General features: G+C 42.8%; 1 protein-coding gene across 5 annotated transcripts in view; it reads right to left on the bottom strand.

Moving 5' to 3' along the window:
• The window catches only part of Cpne4 (copine 4), a 263,345-nt gene that overhangs the window by 166,070 nt on the left and 77,639 nt on the right, over window positions 1–19,636 (bottom strand). For 3 of the 5 annotated variants that reach the window (XM_090323595.1, XM_090323596.1, XM_090323597.1), the window contains 2 exons: window positions 14,934–15,004; window positions 8,005–8,168 (listed from right to left, as the gene is read on the bottom strand). In XM_090323595.1, the coding sequence (XP_090179721.1) occupies window positions 8,005–8,057 (53 nt within the window). In that variant the 5' untranslated portion in view covers window positions 8,058–8,168; window positions 14,934–15,004. Of the gene's footprint in view, window positions 1–4,594; window positions 4,931–8,004; window positions 8,169–14,933; window positions 15,005–19,636 lie in introns of those variants that run through there. The other 2 variants (XM_090323598.1, XM_090323599.1) reach the window with 2 other exon arrangements.

The following is a 19,636-nucleotide window of genomic DNA, read 5'->3' as shown; positions in this document are numbered from 1 at the left end:
AGGAGTATTGGGGGGGGGTCTTGAGTGGGTCTCTTGACCTTAGGCAAGTCACTTCTCTGAGCTTTTGTTCCTACTCCTATCAGATCAAACATCCTCAAGCTTTCCACCACTCAAGGACTGAGAGTCAACTCAAAGATCTGAAGTTGTGCATCACACTTTAGAAATGGGTCCACCACAGATCAGCTTAAGTGGTCTTCCCATCTTTTGGTACTTAAAAGCAAAACAAAACAAAAAACTCAGGAAGTAAACCTTACCTAAGAAGACACCTTAATCACTCTCTACCAAAACCAAACCCAAACAAAACACCCTACTTCCAGGCCTTCAATAGTTACTGAGCTGAAAGCTAGTAACCCTCGGGAGATTTTTTTCACATTACATGACAGACATTTTTTTTTTGGATTTATCAATTCCAGAAAAATATCTATCATATATCATGCATTTAGTCCTTCATACAGCTGAGAGCTTCCACATAAATAAAATAAATTCTTAATACAAAATAGACTGCAAGTGTATGAAGATACCACTATTGCTTTTATGATGGCGTCACAGTATTAGCAGATATCTGTCTAGTAAATTCCAGTTTAGCCCTTATCATAGACTGCCTATTTCAAATTGTATAAAAAAGAAACTATGTCACTTGATCTATTTATTGGGCCTAACCATCAATTGTGACCTCTTCATACTTTACCTAGATAAAAAAAGGATTTGTAGCCCCAACCTAAATTACTTTCATAACATGCTTTCCTCAGAAGGAGAACAGTATTAGTGTTTTTTCCTTTTAGTTTTTTTTAAGACATCATGAAAAGAATTAAAATCTATAATCAAGAATTTTAGAATCTAAAATCCTGTATCATCCATATTCACTCTGGAGACAGGCAACTTTATTATTGCATGCTGGAAAGCCCATTTTAATGCACAAAGGGATGGCCTTAAACCATGTGACATTTTATTTTGAGTGCATTTAAAATTTTCCGTCTTGGTATTTTCTAAGTACTGGCTACTGTTGCTAAGGAAATAGGACTTTGGGTTACCATATGAATCCAAGGGGGGTTTTGTTTGCTGCATTAAAAAAAATATATATATATATATATTAACAAGACAGAAACAGAAAGGTCAAAGATGGGGGGATAAGTTTTTTTCTCTTCAAACTACATAACGTATAAATCTCTTGTCACCTCTCTGATTTTGAAAAAAAAAAATACAATGACTCATTGAGCAATTTTCCCAACTAAAGAGACATACCCAGTCACCCCAGGTACATCATCAGAGTCTATTTTTCATTCCTTTTTCTAGATCCACATGTTATGTGCAACATAACAGTGCTTCCTTTTAGATAGAAGCAATAATTCCTTTAGGTGGCCCAAAGGGTTCTTGGTGTTATATTTTCAAGGAAAGACAGAGAGAGGCGTGGTATAAAGCTTATACACACATTCAGTTGAATCTCAATGCAGGTGTGAATAAAGATTCTAACCCCTGGTTGGAGTGATCTCTCCTTAGAGTTAAGATACTCTCAAGGCTGTTGAGTCATAATAGTGGATCAAGCCATCTGATGACAACAGCCAAAGCTTTTCTTTTGGCTTTTGAAATATTATATAAAACTTCCCTGGAAACAGGTACCATTTCTGCTCCCTGATAGCTAAAAAACAGTTACTACCCATCAAAACCATCCACCTGCAGATCCGAGAAACACTTCAGAATGGGGCACCTTCTAATTAAAACCTCTAAATAGCAGAATCCCCTTAAGACAAGCCCCATAATTCAAATACTGTCACATTGCTCTAGATGATAAACAGGAAGTCTTCTCATTTCTCTCTTTCTCTAAGAGTCAAGAAGCAATTCACAACCTTAGAGCAAGTACTCTTAGGTAAAATAGGAGTTCTAGTAAAGCAATCATAATCATGGTAAATAAGTTGCTGAACCCCATCCATGCCGAGCCCTATCCCCGAGTAGTGTATACTTGGCTTACATGTGGAAAGATAAAACAAAAGCATAGGAAAAGGCAGATGTTGGGCAGCCGTGAGCCATTTCACGTGGTAAAAACAGGAGTTGTCTTTTGATTCCATGTAATCATAGAAAACTAGATCCAACACCCACTTCCTTCTATGAACCAATCTATAAACCTTTTATGCAATGCTCAGGCGGGCAGCCAGTGATCTAGTTCTGATCTAGTTTGAGTTTGAATTTGTGAAACTATTAAAGTCCTCCCCTCTGAGATAAATGAAGAGATTTTTGTCTAGGTATCTGTATCTGAGCTGAATTTAACATTCTCTCTCTCTCTGTCTCTCTCTCTCTCTGTCTCTCTGTCTCTCTCTCTTTCCCTCCCCCTTCTTCCTGTCTTGTTCACTCTCTCTATTTATATCCACCCCTCTGCATGTGAAAACCTTTAGAGCTACTGGGCCCTGATCAGCTACACGGACTTTGTCAATCCCTCTTGAAAAACTGGGCAGGCAAATTGAATGAGTTCAACTCAGCTTGGTAAGAGAAAATGAAAACCTCAGAAGTTATCTAATCATAGCCACAGAGGCAGCTTGAGCTTTCCACCTGATCTTCTGGTTTAAAAAGGAATGGACTGTTCACAAACTAAAAGGCAAGGAATAAACTGGTCTCTATCTTAATAGTTTAATCAGTGAATACTAAATAATAAAACATTATCCTGGTACCTAGGTACTAGGGAAATAAAAGATAGGATCGAGGGGAAAGAGGTTGAACTGTTTTGTTTGTTTTGTTACAAAGGAAAAAAGAAAAAGAGAAGAAAGCCCCATACATCCTTTTGAAAATATTAAGCAGTAAAAGAGAAGTACAGATACCCAGTATTTCCAGCTCTGTATTTTGTTGCTGTTTGAAAACAAAGGCAGAGTTTGGTATTGGTTTAGAAAACATTTAAGTACTTGGTTATCACTTAAAATGCCCTTCAGGAAACAGAAAAAAAAATTACATCAAGCAAGAGGAACCAGAACAGTGCTTTGAGAGGAAAAAAAAAAATCTCCACAAAACAGCCAGAGGGTGGAAGGTTGGATCTGGGTAGTTTGTCGTTTGAACATCAAAACGTAAAGAGGCTGAGATAGCCCTCCCAAGAGGCTCTCTTGGTCCCTTGCAGTTTCCCAGGGCTCTCCTCTCACCTCCTATCGTACATCCCTCATTCTCCTGAGCATTTTTTCTCCCTCTACTTCTCAAACCCCACAGGGTCATTCATAAGGTCCTGCACAGTGGGTCACCTCTGCAGCCCCTCTCTCTCCCTCCCTCCCTCCCTTTTTCTCTCTCTGTCTGTCTGTCTCTATCCATCTCTCTCTGTCTCTCTCTGTGTGTCTCTCTCCTCTGTGTGTCTCTCTCTGTGTCTGTCTGTCTCTATCTCTCTATCTTCTGTCTCTCTCTCTTTGTCTATCTTCTGTCTGTGTCTCTGCCTCTGTCTGTCTCTTTGTCTGTCTGTCTGTCTGTCTGTCTGTCTGTCTGTCTCTCTCTCTCTCTCTCTCTCTCTCTCTCTCTCTCTCTCTCTCTCTCTCTCTCTCTCTCTCTCTCTCTTTTCCTGGAGGCTGACAAGTTTGAGAAACGAATCCTGCCTACACCCCACTGGACAAGAAAGATCCAAAGGACTGAAATACAACTTTGAGTATCACTCACCCAGGATTTCAACCTGCTTTCCCCACTCCACACGGCAATCAACCCTCTGAGTGGACTTAACCATCTCCTGTCTCCACTGGATCTAGTCCTAACCACACACACACACACACACACACACACACACACACACACACACACACACACGGGCGGTTTGGGGTCAGCTATGGTCTTCTGATTTCTGTAATCAGCCTTCTCCCCATCTCATATATCCTTTCGCTACTTTCTTTAACCAAAGAGTTGAGTGACTGAGCTGAATCTAGGTGCTTGCAAGCCTATGGATTGTTATTCCCCACCCCCTTCCCGCTCTGAGAGAGCCACCAAGGCAATTAAGTATTACTACGATCTCACAGTAAGGGGGTGGGGAATGTGGTTGGAGAAAGGTTTTGGAAAAGCTGCCTTTGAACGGCAGGTAGGTCAAGCCAGTGGATGACATTACAGTGAACCCCCTTCTTCCCCACTGTCAGGGGGAAGGCTGTAACTTGAGCCAGACTCTGATCCGCTGATCCCCCGCCGCCCCCCCACACACATCCTGATGTCTGAACCGGCAATCCCTCCCCCACCCCGTCAGGATTTCCCCCACTGACCCTTCCTTCCTTCAGGTCTTACTCCACCTGCCCCACCCCACGCCCACCCCAACCCACCTTGGGGCAAGCTGAGTTTTTCAGATCTGAAGGAGGGTGAGACGTGAACAACGGACAATGAAAGAAATCAAAGTTCCCTTTGGAATTTTTGTTTTTGTTTTAAATTGCTTGTGCAGATGCCTCTTAAAGTAACAGCAAAGGATATAAACAAGCATGATCTGAAATAAAACCCAATACATCTTCAAAAGTTGATCTTCTTAAGCGGCAGACTTTACAGTCATCCCAACGCCCCCCATCAACACACACACACACACACACGCACACACACGCGCACACACATGCACACGCACACGCGCATGCAACCTCCAAAGAAAACAGAGTTAATATTTGCTCACCTGGGTGTGCCAACCTTCCAGAAGAGTAGAAAAAAAGGAGAAGAAAAAGGAAAAAGAGAAATTCAGCCCAGCTTTGGGACCAGTTCTGTCCTACTCCTAAGGATGCAAAATAAATGAAGAAGAAGAAAAAAGAAACCAGTCAATCTGGCTTTGGAGTGGAGGTGCTGGTGATGGGGGAGGTGCTGGGGGTGGGTGAGTAGGGGGTGTCTGGAGGGTCTCACTGCCCTCCCCACCCCACCCCCTCCAAGTCTTCCTACAAACCAAGCTTAGCAACAGCGGGTGGAGACGACGAGGATGCTGCCGCTGAGAGGAGAGTTTGGTCTCTCTGGAAACCCTGACTCCATGCTTGGTGCTGGGGGCGGGGCAGGAGGGTGCAAATGTGGAGGCAGGCGGGCTGGCTGGGAGCTGCTAACTCCAGAGTAAAAGAAGAAGGGAGGTTGGAGTGTGGAGTGTGCATGTACGTACGTGTGTGTGTGTGTGTGTGTGTGTGTGTGTGTGTAAGAGGGGTGAGTAGAAAAGGAGGGAGCTGAGAGGAGCCCAAGGAAGAGGGGAAGGAAGGAAGGAAGGAAGGAAGGAAGGAAGGAAGGAAGGAAAGGGGAGGAGGAGAAGGACAGGTTGGCGGGGAGATGGCAGCTTCGCCCCAAGATTTCTCCCACCCCACCCATTGCCATTCTAAGCCACCCAGGCCGAAAAATAAAATAAAAATAAAAATAAAAATAAATAAAGATAGGAGTTTTAGAAACCTCCTCACGGGCGCCCCCTGGAGGGTTCCGGCCAGATTAACACCCCACCCTGCCCAGGCCTGCACCTGGTCCTGGCGCTCTCCAAGGTCCCAGGCTTCCAGCTTAGCCTTGTGGCTCTCTGGCAATGGGGGTGGTGGGAGGTGGGAGGTGGGGAAGGGGCATGCTATCTTCCAAGTGCTTAGAAAATGTGGTTAAGTGGTAATCTCTCAGGGTGGGATGCGGGGGGGGGTTGGAGAAAGGAGCATGAAAGTTAGACTACTTTTTTGGGGGGGGCACATATCCAAGGAAACTTCTAAGGACGCATGTTCAACTGTCACTCCGTATATGGTTCATGTTGTATACTGCCTAGAGACTGCAACCGTGTCTGGTATAACGGAGCAGGAGCCTGGTGATTAATTTTAATAGACAGGATGCATGAATCGATGAATGGATAGCCAGTAGTTTACCCTTCCCCTCTCCCCCTGATACACACACACACACACACACACACACACACACACACACACACACACACACACCGTGATGTCTTCCTTGGTTGTGCTGTCTTCACAAAACAAGGCAAGGAAATGCTCGAGGAGAAGCCTTGCAATGAACAGCCAGGCACCAAGGTCTCACCTGTCATTTTTAGAGATTTGGGAGGCTGAGATCCAAAGAATCACAATTCTAAGCCAGTCTGACTGGAAAAGTTCACAAGACTCTGTCTCCAATGAAGCAGCAAAAAATGTAAGACTTGGAGGCATGGCTCAAGTGGGAGTGCCAACTAAACAAGCCAAGCCGAGCTGGAGAGTGAAGTTCTGGGTTCATACCTCAGATCCAGCCCAAACAAACAAACAAACAATGATATAAGCATACTGTCCTGTATAAGAGGTAACTCTTGCTATAGGTTCTGAGCATTTTGAAAAGGCTTAGTGCTTCTCTACTGCATTGTCAACTTATTAACAGTTAAAAGTCAAATAAATTAACATTTTGTACAGTGTTTCTAGCTGTTTCTGTAATCCTTATTAGACAAAAATTATCTCAAAATATATATACATATACATATATATGTATATATATATAGTCAAACTCATGAACTGTACTTCCAAATCCATCAAGTACAATGTATTAAAGAGTCTGAACCTGACACTGGTGATTCACATCTGTAATCCTAGCTACTCGGGAGCCTGAGATCTGGAGATAATGGTTCAAAACCAGCCTGGTCAGGAAAGTCCCTAAGACTCTTATCTCCAAAGCAACTACCAAGAAATCCAGAATTAGAGCTGCAACTCAAATGTTAGAGCACCAGACTTTAAAAAAAGCTAAGGAACAATGCCCAGGCCCTAAGTTCAAGCCCCAGTACTGTCACCACAAAAAGGAGGTAAGACCTTGTTCATGACTGTAATCTATCCTAAAAGTATCATTGAGCAGCAGTCCACAAACATTTGCTAAATTAAAAATGTTTTAAAGTCTGGTGCCAGGGGCTCACATCTGTAATCCTAGCTATTCAGGATGCTGAGATCCAAAAATTGCAGTTTGAAGCCAACCTGAGCAGAAAATGTCCATGAGCCTCTTAACTCCAATTAGCCACTCGAAAGCTGGATATGAAGCTGTGGCTCAAATGATCAAGCACTAGTTTTGAGAAGAAAAAAATGCTCAGAGACACTGCCCAGGCTCTGAGTTCATGCCCCAGGATTGGTATGTGCACGGGGGCATGCATGCACCCCCCCCCACAAGCCTTAAATATCTTAGAGAGTATTTAACACAAATATCTTTTCTTTCTTTTAAACAAGATCAAAGCAGTTATGATATGTCATTTCCAGGAATCCGTTGGACAATCTACGTGCCATCCATTTTATTTTGATAAAAATCCACCTAAGTAAGTTGTATTCTATCTACAAAAGACCCAGGAAGCATCCGTGTGGGAACTGGTGACTCACACCTCTCATCCTAGATACTCAGAAGCCTCAGAGTTAAGGATCACAGTTTGAAGCCAACCCAGAAGCTAGAAGTGGCACCGTGGCTCAAAGTGGTAGAGCCCTAGCCTTGAGCAAAAGAGCTCAGGGACAGTCCCTAGACCCCTAAGTTCAAGTTGTATTACCAACCCATCCCCCAAGTGACCTGGGTTTGGATGGTTGGAATAACCAGATTGGGATACACTTAATTACCCTAAGACCAAGAAGTGCTAAGTGAAGCTTCAGAGGCCAGTTCAATTAGACAACACTCTAATGGGAGAGCAGGAGTAGGAACCTGGAGAGAAAAGGCCAGTGTTCACAGCATAAAGATACAAATTCAGCACAGTATCACAACTTGTGACAAATATGGTTTCCTCTGCCAGCGGGTTTCAGCGCCCTAATTGGAAACCAAAGTTGCCTGGGAGCCAAATTGCAACACACACACACACACACAGACACACACACACACACACACACACACCTAGCTCTATGCTAGGGGAGGACACTGAAGGTAAAGAAGCTCTTCACAGGTCATGCCAACAGGATTCACTCCGCACCTCTCCTGTGAAATCATAAACAGCTTGTCTATACAAATGAACACTCATCAATTCTGTTCTCCGTGGCTCACTGGTGCCCGCAGCGAGTTCCCCTCAACCGATTATGAAATCCAAAAACAAACCAAAACCGAAAAAAAAAAAAAACCCACAAAAACATCACCTTGTCTTATGTCACTTACCTCCTCCCCATTCTCCTTCTTGTGGATTCTGAGAAGCTGGGTTCAACGGCCATGGAGGAAAGGATCGAAACCGGAGCCACGGAGCCACGGGAGCCACAGTGACACTGGCGTTCTCAAGCTGCCAAGGATGGTCCAGCTCCTGGATGGATCCGCTCTCCGGGTCTCTGTTTGGTAACATAAGGAGAGGCATTCGCTGGGTATTCTGTGCCAGTATGAACGGCATCTCACCCATCGCTATGACAAGTCAGATCCTGGAAGAGGGCCAGGGAACATAACGGACAAAATGTGGATTCTTACAAATGATCCCATTCCCCTACTCCTAAGGGTAGCAGATGATGAAGGAGGGGGGAGAACAGACAGAGAAAGTCAATGCCCAGCACCACAAGTCCTGGATCCCTCCCCGAGTGAGTCAGGGTGAGCATTTTGTTGTGAAATTGAATTTCTCTTTTCTCTTTTTCTTCTTCTTTTGAGCGGTAGGGTGGTAACATACTCCAGGAGTCAAGTGGAATCCTGTAAATAACAGGATTTAGTTTTGAGACAACTGATCAAATAATAATAAAAAAAAAACCTTGATTCTCACCCCGGAGTTATTTATAGCTAAGAGAAAAAAAAATGTGTTCTCTCTTTTTTTTCTATTTTATATAGCTTTTTTTTTTGAGAACAAATAAATATGTGTTTCTCTACTATTTCTGTGTGCTCCTGAGGTGGTTTTATTACTGGAAAGCAGCAAGGACACTCTAAGAAAGCTCTTCTAAGATGCTAGAAGCCAAGGTTTAGCACACATGTTTCTAGCTAAGGCAGGGGTTACACACTCTACTTTCTGTCATTCTTTTACAAGTGTGACCTGCCATACCTCTGAGAGAACAAGCTGTGCTATGGATGAGGACCTTATACTTTTGCCTGCCCATAGGTGGCATCAAAACTTCTCTAGCTTTCCTTTCTTCTTTCTTTTCCTTTCCTTCTTCCTCTCCCTTCTCCTCTCTCTCCTTTTGGACACAGGATGTAACCCAGGCTGGTCTCAAACCCACAATCCTCCAGCCTTGTCCTTCCAAGTGCTGGGACCATAGAATTAAATCACAGTGCCCAGCTCTCTCTAGCTTTTCTTCTCTCTCTCTCTCTCTCTCTCTCTCTCTCTCTCTCTCTCTCTCTCTCTCTCTCTCTCACACACACACACACACATATATGTGTATATATATACATATATACATACATACATATATCTTTTAATCGAGGGACAAAGGGTGAATACATTCCGCAGTGATACTCACTAGACACAAGGTTGAAAATGAACCATACAACTTGTGCGTGGGTACAGGAGGGGGAAAAAAGACTGAGAAAGCACAAAGGAAGGGGTGACATTGTCCAAAAAGAAATATACTCTTTACCTGAAACATATAACCATCACTCCTCTGTAGGTCACCTTTAGAATAATAATTTAAGATGCTAAAGTTAAAAAGCAACTATAGGCAGAGGGTATTTTCTTTGTGAGGTTTTATATATTGTATCATGTTTGAAAGGCCACTCAGTACACCGTGTGGTATTTCAGAGCAGATGGTGCTGAGTATCTTTGAACAATGCCTGTCAGTCACTCCCTCGGAATGGAACCACTGCTAAACTGCTTGTGGGCCAAAACAAGGGGCCTTCAGGAGCGGGTTCAATGTGTAAGTACCTTCTCCAGAGGGTTGAGGGTCCAGCAGTATATAGCGTTTGTTTGTTTATTTTGTTTTGTTTTGTTTTGTGGGTCATGGGGCTTGAACTCTGGGCCTGGGCGCTGTCCCTGAGCGCTTCAGCTCAAGGCTACCATCCTATCCCTTGAGCCACAAATGCTAGTAGTTAACTGGAGATAAGAGTCTCACAGACTTTAGTGCCGGGGCTGGCTTTGAACCTCAAACCTCAGATTTCAGCCTCCTGATAGCTAGGATTACAGGCATGAGCCACCACCATATCTGGCGAGTATATAGCGTTTTTAAAGACCATGTACATATTAGATCATGTTAGATATTTTAATTATTAAGTAAAACCTTAGCTCTTGCTTTGGGAGTTTATCTTTTATATATTAATCCACATCGTAATTTATAATGTCTAGGAAAACAGTCTAAGAGTAGAATAAAAGATATCCAACACTGACCTGTATTGGGAAGCATTTTAAAGTCAGTCTCTGCAGGAAATGTCTGTAAGGCTCTTACCTACAATTATTCTACAAAAGAGACCAAAAGTAGAGGCATGGCTTAAATGGTAGAGCGTCAGTATTGAGGGGAAAAAGCCAACTTAGAGTGCAAGAACCCCAGTTCAAGCCATAGTAACAGCATAAAACAAAAACTAAAATTTAATTTTGATAGCAGATACATTTTTTCCTTTACTTGTTTCCTAATAATAAAATTTGGGTAGCTAAGATTTTAGGCCTTAGATACATCTTGTGAAATGACCAGAATGGTAATTTAATTTACTCCTTTTTTTTTTGGTCTACTTTTAAAGTAAAGACCTTTAGCTACCTGACGTCTTCAACTAGAAACATCCACTTGGCAAATTATACAGCCATTCATTCCTCTTTTAACTCCTGGCAACACTCAGACTATCTGAGTGACACCTGTCAGAGAACCAGGACTTTCTTTCCCCATCTCTGTCTAGATGGTTGTCAACAGGCAAAGGAATTAAGAAGTGGCCAAACAATACAAAACAAACAAAAAAACTCCCACAAAAAACCAAAAACAACCTTCTGAGGAAACAAGGAGAGAAAGACAGAGAAAGCTGGGTTTTGTTTTGATTTTGCTTTTGTTTTGCCAGTCCTGGGGCTTGAACTCAGGGGTTGAACATTGTCCTTGGGCTTTCTCAAGGCAAGAGCTTTACCACTTGAGCCACAGCACCACTTCCAACTTTTTTTTTAAATCTATGTATGTGGTACCAGGGCATTGAACCTGGGTCTTTGTGTACTTTAGGCAAGCACTCTTAGCACTAGGCCAAACTCATGGGCCCTGAGTATTTTTTTTTAACATAGTCTTATTATTTTTTTTCTCCTGATTGCAAGTCTACTTCCTTCACTCTTCTAGCAGGGAGCGATTGCCTTTAAAGTGAATCACCCGTGATCAAAGGCAGACCAAAATAACACATTGTTCCTTCAGAGAAAGAGAAGGTGAAATCCTATCATTCCCAGGGTATTCTGGGGTGGGGGGGAGAAAGAAAGAGGAGCAAGAGAGAGACCACATTGCCTACTTTCTCTAAAAGCAAAACCTATAATTTTGCTCTTTTGAACATCTTTAAAAAAAAAAAAAACAGAACCGTCACCAACAAAAAACCACTTGCCTATTGAAAAAAGCATTAGGGATGCCGAGGCATGCATTAGATCCTGTGACAATCTGCAGTAGGTAGTATACACTGTCTCTGGGCCTTGCTGTTTGTATTTACTAGAAGGGAGAGGTGGCTACATATTAAGCATCAATGCCACATTGTTCTAGACACTTAATAAGTTCTTAACAAATTCCCCTAAAGATGCAGGGTTGAGATTCTAAAAAAAAAAAAAAAAAAAAAAAAAAAAGCCCTCTTTCCCCCCACCCCAATCCCCTCTCCCATATCCAGGCCCCTTGCAATGTGTCTCTACAGCTCTCTTGAATCTGGGAGAGGTTGTGATTTGCCTTGGTCAACAAGATTCAGTGGAAGTGATATTCTGCCAGTTTTGGGGGTGGTGGGGAGTGGGGTCTGGATGCTGTCCTTGAGCTCTTCAGCTCAAGGCTAGTGCTCTACTATTGAGCCACAGTGCCATTTCTGATTTCTGGTGGTTAAAGATAGAGTCTTTTGTGACCGGGCTGGCTTTGAACCATGATCCTCAGATCTCAGCCTTCTGAGTAGCTAGGATTACAGGCGTGAGCCATTGGTGCCTGACTTGGGTTGGATTTTATAAGAGGACTTTTCACCGCTGCATTATTCACAATAGCCAAACGATGGAAACAACCCAGATGCCCTACTACAGATGAATGGATACAAAAACTGTGGTACATAAATACAATGAAATTCTATATTGCTAACGACAAAATAAAATAATGGCATACGCTGGGAAGTGGATGAAACTAGAGCAAATCATGTTGAGTGAGATAAGGCAAGACCAAAGGAATAAAAGGCACATGGTCTCCTTGTTATGTGGACATTAGATCCAAACAGTACAAGAGCAAGGACTCAATATTTGGGTACCCAAAGTCATTGACACAGTGTTGGAGATATAACTACATAGACATAAAAATCTATGATGGGATATATACTCTATAGACATAATATTATATAGATCAATATTTATCTATGACATACAAACTCTCAGCTTAATTTTAATTATGTTCTAAAATGTATGTACCAGCGATAGGATATAGAGATTCCTTTCTCGAATACTTGTTTGTTAAACATGACATTTGAAATATGATGTAAAAAATCAGTGTTAATAAAAAAATTTTAAGAGGACTTTTACTCAGTCACCACGAGAATACATTCAGGCTCTCTTGTGGAAGGAAGCACAACTGATGTGCTGGCAAATGCATGCTTGTTATTTAAAGCCACTGAATTTTGAAGATGGTTTGTACATCAGCAATAACTGATTGATGATCATTGGTGTGGGAGGGGAGGGGTGTATGTACTGGTTTTGGGTCTTGAACTCAGGTCCTAGGTACTTTGTTTTGCTCAATGCTAACTTTTGGGTCATAGCTCTACTTCTAACATTTTGGTGTTTAACTGCAGATAAGAGTTTCACAAGACTCTTACTGACTAGGCTGGCTTTGAACCTTAACTTTTACATCTCAGCTTTCTGAGTAGCTATGGTTAAAGGTGTGAGCTACTGGTGTTTTTTTTTTATAAGACAGGAGAAAAACAGAGGTGCAGTGAGACTACATGATGGTCTCAGGTCTTGTATAACTACTAAATTGGGAAAGCTAGGATTTAATGAAAGAGCCATAATAGATCTAAGGCCTTTCTACTCTCTTGGCTGCTTAGAATTGAAGCAAGAAGAAAAAGTAACACCCACCAGATGTCACAGACATTTGAATATGGTAAAACTAAAGACGCTTTCCCAGCTGTCTTCTAGTGTGTAATGTGTGTGTATAGTTATATATTGGTAAAGAATAACCAATGTGATAGAAAGAACAAGGTAGGTATGTATGGTATATTCATGTGTGTATCTTCAGGAGGGCATGGGGAGGGTACAGAACTCGGGGTGGGGAGAAAGGATGAAAAAGTGTGGCAGTGGAGCTCACTGGATGCTGATGAAAATGAACTATACAATTCATGGGTGGAGACAGGAGGGAGCAACTGGGAGAGAGGGAACAGAAGACACTACAAGGAAGGAAATATACTCATTACCTGACTCACGTTCATCATCTTTATAATAACAATACAGTAAATCAATTTATATAAAACAAGTTTTATTTTATGTTTTTTTTTTTTTTTGCTAGTCCTGAGGCTTGAATTTAGGGACTGGATACTACCCCTGAGTCTATTTGTGCTCAAGATTAACACTCTACCCCCTTGAGCCATGGCACCACTACTGGCTTTTTTTTTTTTTTTTTGAAGCAGTTTATTGGAGATAAGAGTCTCACAGACTTTACTGTCCAGGCTGGCTTCAAGCCAGGATCCTCATGTCAGCCTCTTGAGTAGCTAGGATCCAGTCTCTAAATGGAGGGTTAACAAACTACTATTATCTGAGATTTATCAGAATCTACCAATGGGATCATCCTGGCTTAGGAAAAACGAGTCATTGTGGGCAAATTCTTTGGATATGGCCTGAGAAATAAAGGCTCAGTGTGGAGATAAAAGACTGCCATTTATGTAATCCCTGCTACTTGGGAAGCAAAAAGAGAAGGATCATGTTTCAAGGCCATTTTTGGGGGGGGGGAAGTGAGCAAGAATCTATCTGAGAGCCAGTCCATGGTGGCTCATGCCTGTAATCCTAGCTATTCAGGAGGCTGAGATCTGAAGATCAAGGTTCAAAGCCTGCCCAGGCACAAAAGGACTTGATACTCTTTATCTCCAATTAACCTCCAGAAAATGCAAGTGGGGCTTGGCTCAAGGGTAGGGCAGTAGCCTTGAGCTGAAGAGCTCAGGGACAGCACCAGGTGAGTTCAAGCCCCATGATCCACCAAAAAAAAAAAAAAAAAAAAAAAAGTAAAGAAAAGAAAGAAAGAAAGAAAAAGCTCAGAATGATGGCTCAAGCTAAGGAGGTGGAAAGGAGAGAACTGCATTCTGAAATGCCAGCCCAGAAAAAGGCCTGGCCATTCCACACCTCTATTATTCCAATATTTGACTCTGAAGGAATCAGAACTCATATAGTGTTAGCCTACTGAAGCAGTACTATAATGGACAAGAGAGACCAAAAATGAAATCTGTATCTCTTATCTCCTGGATAAGCCAGGGGCAAGTGGCTCACATCTGTCTTCCTAGCTACTCAAGGGTCTGAGATCTGAGGATGAAGGTTTGAAGTCAGCCTGGGCAGGTAAGTCTGTGAGACTCTTACCTCTAATCCCTAAAAAGACAGAAGTAGAGCTATGGTTCAAGGGATGGAGCATCAGTCAAGAACAACAAAAGTTGAGGGACAGTGCCCATGGCCCTGAGCTCAAGCTCAGTGCTGATAGACTCCCTCTCTCCCTCTCCCTCTCCCCCTCCCTCCCTCCCTTCCTCTCTGTCTCTGTCTCTGTCTCTCTGTCTCTCTGTCTCTCTCTCTCTCTCTGTCAACAAGTCCATATAAGGGGAAAAAAAAAAACCACAATCGCTCCAGCTTAGTTCTTCAAGAAAACAAGATGAATATAAAGGGCAGACATATCTGAGAGATGATTTGGGTAACTGGTAAGAAATTTCAGAAATGAAGAACGTGCATAGAAAAATGGGCAAGCAAACAAATGAAAGACAATTTCACCATTGGAAAACAACAACGAAATTCATGCAGGAAAAAAAAATGTTACCTTAGGAGTTGGAGGCATGGCTTTGTTAGTAGAGTGCCAGCCAATCATCAGGTACCCAGTTCAAGTTGCCTCTAAAGAAAGAAAAGAAAGAAAAATGTTACCTTGGTATTCTGTATGACCCAGTTGTAAATTATCCGCATTGTTAGTGAAAGCATTGAGCCTTCCTAGAGTGATAGGCTATTTTATATTGCAGAAGGGAAAGAGGAAGATAGAAGCTGGGTGCTGGTGGCTCATGCCTGTAATCCTAGCTACTCAGGAAGTCAATAGACAATGCCTAACAGCAGAATATTTTTAAGGCGATATGGTGATAAAAATAAGTATTTTAAAAGCTAGCTTTAAAAGATGTAGATTAGGATGGTGACACATCACAAGTCCCACCTGAGGCATAATGAAGAGAAAATAGGTTGGCATATTCATAAGCTTAGATTTCACAACTTTTTACATTTTCTGGTGATCATTTGCAAACAGGTAATAAAGATGCTTCAGGAATGAAATAAAACAGCGACCAAACTCATTTTATTCCATTCATGTGAAGGTTCTAAGGTTGTTTTATTGGTTGTCCTGGTTCTAGAGGCTTAATTTAAACTCGAGCGCCTGGGCACTGGCCCTGAGCTTCTAGGCTGAGAGCTAATGCTCTACCGCTTGAGTCACAGCTCCATGTCCTGCTTCTTTTGGTGGTTAGTTGGAGATAAGAGTGTCACAGACTTTCCTGTAGGTGCTAGCTTCAAATCTCCATCCACAGATCATGGCCTCCAGAGCTGGAATTACAGGTGTGAGCCACAGGAACTGGGCTAAGGGGGATGCTTTTGTTTTTGTGGTTTTGTTTTGCTGTTGTTTTATTTTTGGTGGTCACGGGACTTGAACTCTGGTCCTGGATGCTGTCTCTGAGCTCTTCAGCTCAAAGTCAGTACTCTATCTCTTTGAGCCACAGTGTCATTTCCAGTTTTCTGGTGGTTTATTGGAGGTAAGAGTACCTGGGCTGGCTTTGAACCATGATCCTCAGATCTCAGCCTCCTAAGTAGCTAAGATTACAGGCATGAATCACTGATAGTACAGAAGTACAGAGGGATTGAACCATTCAAGAAATCTGTCCCAGGGCCGGGAGTTTGGCCTAGTGGTAGAGTGCTTGCCTAGCATGCACAAAGACCCGGGTTCAATTCCTCGGTACCCCACATACATAGCAAAAAGCTGGAAGTGGTGCTGAGGCTCAAGTGGTAGAGCTCTAGCCTTGAGAAAGTCCAAGGACAGTGCTCAGGCCCTGAGTTTAAGCCCCAGGACTGGCAAAAAAAAAAAAAAAAAGAAATCCGTCCCCCATCCCCAGTGAAATACATATTCTAACAGCCTCCTCCAATGTAACATTACCTTTGCTTTCCAAGTCACAAAAAAAAAAAAATAGGAGAAAACTGTATGGAAATTTGGTGCATATTCAATTATTCAAGTCCAAGAGTCTAAATCTTCAAATCTTTTATCTTACCAAGGAAAAGCCTGAGATCTACAACACAGCACAAACATTTCCTAGGTAGATTACAAGGATGCAAGGGGATGAGCCCAAATTCTTTTTTTTTTTTTTTTTTTTTTTGCCAGTCCTGGGCTTGAGCTCAGGGCCTGAGCACTGTCCTTGGACTTTCTCAAGGCTAGCACTCTACCACTTGAGCCTCAGCACCACTTCCGGCTTTTTTTTCTATGTATGTGGTACCAAGGAATCGAACCCGGGTCTTCACGCATACAAGGCAAGCACTCTACCACTAGGCCAAACTCCCGGCCCTGAGCGCAAATTCTTATATGAAATCTTTTTTTTTTTTTTTTGGTTCAAATCCCAGTTCTGTGATCATGGTAAAATGATTTAATCTCTCTTAATCTCGGTTTTGACATTGAAAACCGTAAGGCTGGTAAGACCTGCACCTCGAAATCAAATAGGTCTTCTTTGTAAAGATCCTTGGCACACAGATGATTCTCCAGCAAGTATAGCTGATGTTATAATTATTGTCATTGTTACAATTATGGCAGTTTGATTAGACTGTTACCAATGATAGGACAGCCAGGCCCCTGCCCCAGGGTTTATAAAGCAGCTGCTGCTTCTTGAGTCTCGTCTTCCATGGATGCTGGGCTTGCTCCAACCCAGCTTTCTGTTCACCAGCCCCAATCTTTATTAATGCCTCTGCTGTATGGCTGTCCTCAGCCACCACCACCTTTTAGCCCTGATCCTTCTGGATTCACCAGCAGTATTCGTTCCTTTTTCCTCCTTGCTCCACTTTCTCCTGGATTGACCTCCTACTTCCTTGGGGCTCAAATATAGTCTTCTACTTTTCTGATTCCTTCATTTTTCTGGCCTCATCGCATTGTAGAGTTGAGTGGTGGATCGCTCTCCTCTTTTTCTCTTTACGTATCCCATCCCCACCATGCCATCCAGAGCCAGAGATTTAGATATGGGGTGTAACAGTGAGTAACCCCCCCCCCCCGTTCATCTTCTGCTTCAACTCCCAGAGTCAATGCCTGGGCCCTTTAGGAGGTCTAAGAGGTACCACATCTCACATCCAACATCCCAGACTCCAGATTTCCCCCTCTCAAGTTGGCTCCACCCAACAATCTCCAACTCTCATTTGACAGCACCTTTGGCTTTCCTATCCCAGGTCAAAGACATGGGAGTGAGTCACGGCTCTCCTCCCTTCTATCCTTCTCACAATCTGAATCTGAATATCTCACCATCTTTCTGCCTACTCAAGAGAATCCTACATGGATTTCCTGACTCTTCCTCTACTTCCATGTTCACACCACAGCCAGCGGGAGAAAGACTCTCATAGACTTTTTCCTGCCCAGGCTGGCTTCAAACTACAATTCTCAGCTCTCAAGACTGCTGAGTAGCTGGAATTACAACAAAAAGCTGTTTTGGAATCTTCTTGGACTGTGAATCTGAAATAATGGGTTTCTTGTCTTCAGTGACTAAAATATTCAACTATGACGTATGTGACCAATTCCAGGCCTGGTATTAGGAAAAAAAGAAAAAAGAAATGAATGAATAAAGCAGATGTCTTCTTCCTGCTAGGATGGCTAATAAATATTCTAAGAAGCACACTCATTAATAAAATATAACTAAGTCCGGAGTGAATCACCCAATCAATCTTCACAGGGTGTTGCTGAGCTGGGAAGAAAGTAGATACCAAACCAAGGGAAGGGGAAAAGGAAGGAGAAGGGAGAAAGGAAAGGGGGAGGAGAAGAGAGAAAGAGGGGAGGGAGGAAGGAAGGGAAAGAAAAAGAAAGAAAGGAAGGAAGAAAGAAAGAACAGAAGGAAGGAAGGAAAGGAGGGAGGGACAGAAGGAGGAGGGAGGGAAATAGAAGGAAGGAACCATCATGAGTAACAGTATATTATTACTGATTATACTACACTATCAGATACAAAGTATAAAATAATATAAAATAATTAAAGAGATAAATGATTAAAAAAAGATAATCTATGGCTCATGCCTGAACAATGGAATATAGGATAAGAGTCCCTGAGACAGAGCCTCTGCCTGGATAATCAAGTTAAGCCTAGCTGGGTGATGGTGTCTCATGCCTTGTTATCCTAGCTACTCAGGAGGCTGAGATCTGAGGATTATGGTTCAAAGCCAGCCTGGGCAGGAAAGTCCATGCAATTCTTACCTCTAATGAACCACCAGAAAACCAGAAGGGGCACGGTGGCTCAAAATGGAAGAGCAACTAGCCTTGAGCTGAAGAGCTCAGGGTCAGCACCCAGGCCCACTACCGAGAAAAGGAAAAAAATGAAACATAAAAAAGCTGAGCCTTACTAGAAAGACAATTCTCCACCATCCACCATTCCTTCTTTTCTTAAGGCAAATGTAGAGACTCGGTTACCATCTTTGACCCCAGAGTGCTGTGCTCTGTTACACAGAGGCCTACCAAGTACAGTTGGAGAGGCGAGATTCCCAGGACAACAGACCCAGCCCCCTACCACCCATCAATGTGCTCAGGGTGAATGAGGAGAGAAAGCCCAACCCTTCGTTTCAAATTCCTCTTTCTTTCTTTCTTTTTTTGTTTTCAGCTGAACAGATTCCTACACTGACCAGATGAGCCTTCTGAGGGATAGTGGCCTCTCTAAGCCACAGCAGTGTATGTGAGTTCTGGTGGTGTGAGCTGGGCAAGGGAGTTCCGGAGACACACACAAGCACAGATGCAGGAGGATGAGGGGAGGGGGGCGATGTTTGTCTGATACCTCACCATTTTGATGGAAGTAGGAGAGGCTAATGGTATTTGTAAGGCAGCAGGCTGGCGACAGGGACTCCTGGAGGGCTGTTCAATCTATTAACCTATGAATATTTACTGAGCTGGGTACTATGCCCAGCATTACCCTCTTTCTCTTTTTCTTTATACCAATCTTTAGGAGTCTAAGATTCTTCACAGATGTGAAAAAGAAGTCTAGGGATCTTTCCATGCTTTGGCATTGTGTGAGAGAGAGGGATGTCATGTTCTGATTTCCTGACAGCTTTCTCTAAGGCCCACTTGGCAGTCTAGGTAGTAACAGGTTTTCCATTAAGTTATACACTGCGTGTGTGTGTGTGTGTGTGTGTGTGTGTGTGTGTGTGTGTGTGTGTGTGTTTTGCCAGAGATGGAAGCCAGGGCTTCTGCATATGCTAGGTCATATTTTGACAACTAATCTTTTTTGTTGTTGTTGTGAGGTTTGAACTCACGGACTGGGTGCTACCCCT

Source organism: Megascapheus bottae, chromosome 32 (assembly GCF_031878675.1).
Source record: "Megascapheus bottae isolate mThoBot1 chromosome 32, mThoBot2.hap1, whole genome shotgun sequence".
NCBI lineage: Eukaryota > Metazoa > Chordata > Mammalia > Rodentia > Geomyidae > Megascapheus > Megascapheus bottae.
The sequence above is the reverse complement of the archived record's forward strand: the minus strand, read 5'-3'. Positions and strand labels throughout refer to the sequence as shown.